Raw genomic sequence first — 7,500 nt, forward strand, 5'->3', positions numbered from 1 at the left:
CGGTTGAAAAACGTCTCTTTTGAGTGGCAAAAATTCGAGAACGTGTCCTATTGGTGCCCCTCCAATGGTCTAAACTTGACCCCCCCACAGTTGAAAAACTTCGCACTAAAATGCCCTTTTGAGTGGCAAAATGAGAGGATGTGCCCTATTGGCTGCCCTTCCGATGGTCTAAACTTGACCATGTGCACTGATGGGGTCCCATGTTGTGCAGTAGGTGCCCTTTTTTTCTTTTCGCCCCCCCCTGCCCTTCAAACAGCCTGAGTCCACCACTGCTCTACAGTACCTCCAGTAGAACACTACAGTACCTCCAGTAGTAACACTATGTGACGTTAGAATTGATTGATTGAAAACCTTTATTGTCCCCAATGGGGAAATTTTGTTGTCAAACAGCTCAGTTAGGGCAGAAAACATTCAATACAGAAAACAGAAAAACATTCAATTATAAGGTTCTATCTCCATTTTTGTCAAAATTGAGTTTTTTTTACATAATCTGACCATTAGGTGTTTATTAATGCCTGTGTGGTGTTATTTTTTAAATGTTGAAATGTTTTAGTTAGTAATTAATAAAATACAAACGTTCCATCTCACAAAACATAATGGAATGTAAAAACTTTGACGCTCAATATCTCTGAACTACCCTAAACGGAGATAGGTTCAATCAAGGACCCCAATTGAAATAAGCCAGTGGCTTTCTTGGGTTTTTATCCTGTTAGTTGACCTTGTATGTAATATGTACTTTCATGTACCTACTTCTGCAAATCTTCTAATAAAGTTTTCAATCAATCAATCAAATAGAACCTTATCATTCTAAACTCACGACTAGATGGTGACGCACCGTAGATGGAAATGTGTAGTCCCTCTCTAACATGGTTGTAGTTTGTTGTATTTTTATGTAACTAGAATAAGTGTTTCATATTGTGCCAAATGTAAAATTGTATGATGTATGATATATTTTAATGTTTGATATTTGTAATTTAAAGTATGTTTTATATGTTAAATGTTATTTGTAATGTATGTTTTAAATGTGGACCTCACTAAAAGTAGCTCATGCCTATGGGTATAGCTAATGGGGATCCTTCCAATGAATAAACAATAAATAAACAAACAGTAGAGCACATACATACATACATACATACATACATACATACATACATACATACATACATACATACATACATACATACATACATACATACATACATACATACATACATACAACCAAAGCATTCATGAGGAGACAGCCATGGACATTAATAATGATTTATGATTTGTGCTTCATACAGAAGCATAGCAGAGTTAATCACTTCTGTTTCAGCAGAGTTTGTGGTGTAATGGTTCTGTCATGGACTTCCATTATGTCTGAATTGGGTGTCTGTCTGTCCAGAGATGTGGTTGTTTTGGGGTGTTTAACTTCCTCTCCCCCTCTCCTCTCTCTTCTCTCCCCTTCTCCCCCTCCTTCTCCCCTTTCTCCCCCTCCTTCTCCCCTTTCTCCCCCTCCTTCTCCCCTCTCTCCCCTATCTCCTCTCCCTCCCTCTCTCCCCATGTCTCCCCCTCTCCCCCTCCTTCTCCCCTTTCTCCCCCTCCTTCTCCCCTCTCTCACCTATCTCCTCCCCCTCCTTCTCCCCCCTCTCCTCTCTCTCCTCTCCCCCTCTCTCCCTCCTTCTCCCCTCTCTCCACCTCCTTCTCCCCTCTCTCGCCTATCTCCTCTCCCTCCCTCTCTCCCCATGTCTCCCCCTCTCCCCCTCCTTCTCCCCTTTCTCCCCCTCCTTCTCCCCTCTCTCACCTATCTCCTCCCCCTCTCCTCTCTCTCCTCTCCCCCTCTCCCCCTCCTTCTCCCCTCTCTCCCCTATCTCCTCTCCCTCCCTCTCTCCCCATGCCTCCCCCTCTCCCCCCTCCTTCTCCCCTCTCTCCCCCTCTCCCCCCTCCTTCTCCCCTTTCTCCCCCTCCTTCTCCCCTCTCTCCCCCCTCCCTCTCTCCCCATGCCTCCCCCTCTCCTCCCTCTCTCCCCCTCTCCCCTCCAGGGTAGTCTCCTCCTCTACGGGACCTACCTAGCTGGTCTGACCAGCAACGTGAGCCTCCCTCCAGTGAACCAGTCCCCCACCATCATGACCGCGGTCAGCCTGGTCACCCTGTCCACCACGGCGGTGGTCACGGTGGTGCGGTCCCTCCAGGGCTGGCCTAACCTCGTCTACGGCGTGGTCTCGGGGGCCATCTTTGTTTGCACACTCGCCACCAACTGTCTACTGTTCGTGCCTCAGGTGAGAGATCGTCCGAAGCTTTCATACATACCGCCTACCGATTACTCAAAGTAGATATATACCGCATAGGCAAGGCAAGTTTATTTGTATAGCACATTTCATACAACAGGGGCAATTCAAAGTGCTTTACATGCATTATTTAAAAATACAGCAAGAGGAGCATAAGAAAATAAAAATTACAATGAATAAAAGCAAATATAAGAAGTAAATAGATAAAACATTTAATAAGACTATAGTTAATGGAAAAAAGACATTGATAGAAGTGTTTGTGTTTAATCATAACTGGTGCAAAACATGAAGGTTTTTAGCTTAGATTTAAATATTTTAAGGGTTTTGGCCTGTTTGATACTAACCATACTACATAAATGGACTGATGGATTTTATCCAAAGCGCTTTACAACGGCCTCTCATTCACCCGTTCACACACACATTCACACACCGATGGCGTACAAGCTACCATGTAAGGCACCGGCCGGCCCGCTCACTGGGAGCAAATTTGGGGTTCAGTGTCTTGCCCAAGGACACTTCGACATGTGGTGGCCGACGATCTGCCAACCTTGCGATCGTTAGACGCAATCTGCCAATCTGCCAACCTTGCGATCGTTAGACGCCGGCTCTACCTCCTGCGCCACCACCGGCCACTACATACTACTTAGAGCTTACGCTTTTAGTATTCAATAAGCTACATATTTCAACATAATGCTCAACCATGTTGTTACCATGGTAATTGGTTCAATTGCGTTTCGTTGCCTACGTGTGTGCGTGTGTGTCCCACACCTCTACTCTCTCAGCGTGACTCACACACACACACACACACACACACACACACACAGACACACAGACACACACACACACACACACACACACACAGACACACACACACACACAGACACACACACACACAGACACACACACACACACACACAGACACACACACACACACAGACACACACACACACACACACAGACACACAGACACACACACACACACACACACACACAGACACACACACACACACACACACACACACATACATACATAGTCCATGAGTCAGCATTGCGAAAGGCTGAGCAGTGGCTAGTGGTGCGCTGAGTGAGGGTAAAGGAATGCACCTCCGCTATGGTGTGTGTGTGTGTGTGTGTGTGTGTGTGTGTGTGTGTGTGTGTGTAAGGAAGGAAATATTTAAACAATGAGCCAATAAACGCACACCTGGAGATTTCTTTTTTTCCACGGCTTACTAGGGTGTAACTACGGTAACCACGGCAACGGGGGGGGGGGGGGGGGGCTGTGGCGCAGGAGGTAGAGGAGCCGCCGTCGTCTAACGATCGCAAGGTCGGCAGATCGGCGGTTCGAGTCGAGCCCCGGCTGGCCACATGTCGAAGTGTCCTTGGGCAAGACACTGAACACCCAAATTTGCTCCCAGTGAGCGGGCCGGCCGGCGCCTTGCATGGTAGCTTGGCCGCCATTGTGTGTGTGTGAATGTGTGTGTGAACGGGTGAATGAGAGGCCGTTGTAAAGCGCTTTGGATAAAGGCGCTACTATATAAGTGCAGTCCATTTAACCACGGGCACACTTCTCTGACTGTTGTCTCTTGGTTGTTTTGTGGTCTTTCTTCCCCCCTCTCCCCCCCTCTCTTCACCTCCACCCCCCCCTTCCTTCTTGCCTCCCCCCCCCGCCACTGCTCAGCTGACCCAGTGGCGCAGGTTCGAGGAGGACCACAACAACCCCAGCCAGATGGCCAAGTACTTCAGCAGCCCCAGTAAGAGTCTGCACTCTGTGTACAGCCAGGACGAGGTCTGCTACCTGCTGGGCGAGAACACGTCCATGAAGAGGCTGATCACTGAGGTACGGGACGGCCTGCTACTGGCTCATACACTCATAACCCCACGTACACACACGCTCACTCACCTTCTCACTCACTCACCATCTCACTCACTCACCTTCTCACTCACTCACTCTCTCACTCACTCACTCACCATCACACTCACCCTCTCACCCTCTCACTCACTCACCCACTCACTCACTCACTCACTCACTCACTCACACACTCACACACTCACTCTCTCACTCACTCACTCACTCACTCACTCACCCTCTCACTCACTCACTCACTCACCCTCTCACCCTCTCACTCACTCACTCACTCACCCACTCACTCACTCACTCACTCACTCACTCACCCACTCACTCACTCACCCACTCACCCTCTCACTCACTCACACACTCACTCACTCACTCACTCACCCTCTCACCCTCTCACTCACTCACTCACTCACCCTCTCACCCTCTCACTCACTCAATCACTCACTCACTCACTCACTCACTCACTCACCCACTCACCCACTCACTCACCCACTCACTCACTCACTCTCTCACTCACTCACCCGCTCACTCACCATCTGACCCGCTCACACATTCACTGACACACACACACACACTCACTCACCCGTACTACAGCCCTTCACCGTTGACCAGGGCTCATTGTAAATGCATGGAATGAGAGGATGAGAGGTGTTTGATACCATTCCTCCTCTCTGCTGCGTTTTTATAAAAAAACCTTGTTGATGTTTTTGTCATTAGAAGAACGCGGCGATCGACAGTCTGCAGGAGCAGGTGAACAGCGCCAAGGACAAGCTGCTCCGCCTCATGTCGGCCAGCCACCCCCGCAGGGACCCCGACATGGACTCCTCCTCCTGCACCAACCTCAACTCCTCCTCCACCCAGACCACGGTGGTCGGACCCCCGTCCGAGAGCCCTCCTCCCACCCCCCTGCCTCTGAGGGACACCACTGAGTCCCCCCTCCCCGCCCTCCCCGCCTCCCCACCTCCTCTCTCTCCCCCTCCTCTCTCTCCTGTTCATCCCACTACTACTCCTCCTCCTCTTTCTTCACCTCCGCCTGCTCCCCCCGTCCTCCCGTCTCCCCCCCCAGGTGACGGTGTGTGGGGGGTCACCCCCCAGTGGAGAGCAGAGTGTGTGTCTGACCCCCCCCAGAGAACACAGGCGAGGGAATCTAAGGCAGGGGGAGGCGGCTTACAGCAGCAGGGGGAGGAGTCTAAACCCCATGTCTCCTCCTCCCAGCCCACTGTGGTAGACGGGGAGGGGAAGCCACGCCCACAAGCCACGCCCATCTCCCCGTCAACCCATTCAATCGCTTCCCCTCTGTCCCCCCCGGCGACGGGGCCGCGGGGCCCTGCTCAGGCGGAACCTTCCGGTTGCCATGGCGGCGAGCCGTGGGCGACGGGCGGCGGTGTCCGACAGGGCGGGTTTGTGAGCAGCGAGCAGCTGCAAGAGATCCTCCAGGAGCTGAGTGTGGACGCCGTCATGGAAACCGCCCTCCGCTCCCCCAGCCACGCCCGCAGGGGGTCCAGGAGACCCTCTCAACCCTCCTTCACTGACCCCTCCTCCTCCGCCCTCTCCGCCCTCTCCCCCCTCTCCCCCCGCACGCCCCGCTCCCCCCGCCCTCCCCTCCTCCACTTCCGCTACCCCAGTATCTCCCCCTACGCCATGAGGAAACGCCGGCCTCCCTTCCACTCCTCCTCCTCCTCCAAAGGGGGAGGGGGGCCTCCTCCGCCCTGCTACTACCCAGGCTCGGAGCCTCCCGGCTGGGGGAGGAAGAGGGGTGGCGCTGGGCCCTCCTCCTCCTCGCAGCCTGAAAACAACAAGCACCCTTCCATAACAGAACAACCAACCCAAGACTGTCAGGTCGTCACCGCCGCCACAGAGACCACGCCCCTCCACCCGGGGGGGGACAGCGACGGGGAGGTGGGGGGGGGGGCGGAGAGGTGTGGGAGGCGCGGCTCGAGGCGGGAGCACCCCCGGACAACCCCCCCCGCCCCCCCTCACAAGTGCTCCTCCATCTCTCCTCCTCCCCTCTCAGGACAAGCCCACCCCCCGGCGGCCCCCTGGGAGGGGGAGGGAGGGGGAGGCCGGGGGCGCGGTGGTGGAGGAGACTCGTACGGTTCCTGGGACTCAGACTCCAGCAGCTCGGCAGACTACTGCTACTACCACCGGCCGTACTGCGACTCCTGTCTCTACCCGTCGACGGACAGCTCCTCCTCGGACTCGTCGGACAGCGAGTACGGCGGCTACGCTAGCCTCTGCCGCTCCGCCACGCACCCCGTGGTCAACTTCAAAGAGGACCTGAAGCCCACCTTCGTATGACCGCGGAGGCGGAGGCTAGACTGACTCACTGATATATAGGGGGAGAAGAATAGTGTGTGACGTTAGAATTATAAGGTTCTAGGATCTCCATTTTTGTCAAAATTTAGTTTTTTACATAATCTGATCCATTAGGTGTTTATTAATGCCTGTGTGGTGTTATTTTTTTTAAATGTTTAAATGTTTTAGTTAGTAATTCATAAAATACAAAGGTTCCATCTCACAGAACATAATGGAATGTAAAAACGTTGACACTCAATATCTCTGAACTGCCCTAAACGGAGATAGAACCTTATAATTCTAAGCTCACGAGTGGTGTCCTTCCTGTCATGTATGTGTATTGTCTCAAGGCCTACCACAGTGGAGGCTGGTGGAGCATGCAGGTTCCATGCATTAAAAGGAGTCCGTCCTTCAATTATCTACCTCCATCAGCCTCCCACTGGTCTATAATGTCGTAGAGACTCTATATCAAGAATGGTTTGTAAAGCATTCGTCGTCTGTCGCACTGTATGTGCACATCACATGGCCAGTTCACTACCTTTGAGCACTTAAAAATTAATACCTATCCAACAACATCAACTGTCTGAAATGAAAAACTTCTGGCCTTAAAACATCTGTGTTTTCTAATGATAATGTACATTCCCTATCGATGTGTGGAGTAGCCTAGCAACACATGACCTCACACCAGTCACCTTACAGCCTCTTTGATTGGTTGGAAGTACTATTATTATTATGACATGAAATGGGACCAATTATAGAAGGCTTATAGTCTTATTCGGTTGTTAAGTCGTGACGTGTTTCCGGGTCCAACGTTGGCTGAGGCGCTCTCTTCGAAATGCCTCAGTAATAATAATAATTCATTATATTTGTATAGCGCTTTTCCGAGGCTCAAAGACGCTGACAAATATGGGAAAACGGGAAAGTGCTCCGTCCCTTGTTGTATGAATAGATCCCAGTCTAAAAAACGATTGAACTGTCATTCTACCGCTGTAGTACACTGGTACTCTGGTGCTTTAGTACACTGGTACTCTGGTGCTTTAGTACACTGGTACTCTGGTGCTTTAGTACACTGGTACTCTGGTG

At 51.4% G+C, this 7,500-nt stretch overlaps 1 protein-coding gene across 1 annotated transcript in view; it reads left to right on the top strand.

The window, feature by feature from the left end:
• gpr156 (G protein-coupled receptor 156) overlaps positions 1-6,420 on the top strand; it is a gene marked incomplete at both ends in the record, with an annotated part of 11,608 nt that extends 5,188 nt beyond the window's left edge. The window contains 5 exons of the mRNA XM_080537042.1: positions 2,022-2,258; positions 3,946-4,104; positions 4,840-5,073; positions 5,218-6,055; positions 6,137-6,420. Coding sequence (XP_080393168.1) covers positions 2,022-2,258; positions 3,946-4,104; positions 4,840-5,073; positions 5,218-6,055; positions 6,137-6,420 — 1,752 coding nt within the window. The remainder of the gene's footprint in view (positions 1-2,021; positions 2,259-3,945; positions 4,105-4,839; positions 5,074-5,217; positions 6,056-6,136) is intronic.
• Positions 6,421-7,500: the final 1,080 nt, after the last annotated feature.

This window comes from Nansenia antarctica (genome assembly GCF_963989245.1).
Source record: "Nansenia antarctica genome assembly, chromosome: 7".
Classification (NCBI taxonomy): domain Eukaryota; kingdom Metazoa; phylum Chordata; class Actinopteri; order Argentiniformes; family Microstomatidae; genus Nansenia; species Nansenia antarctica.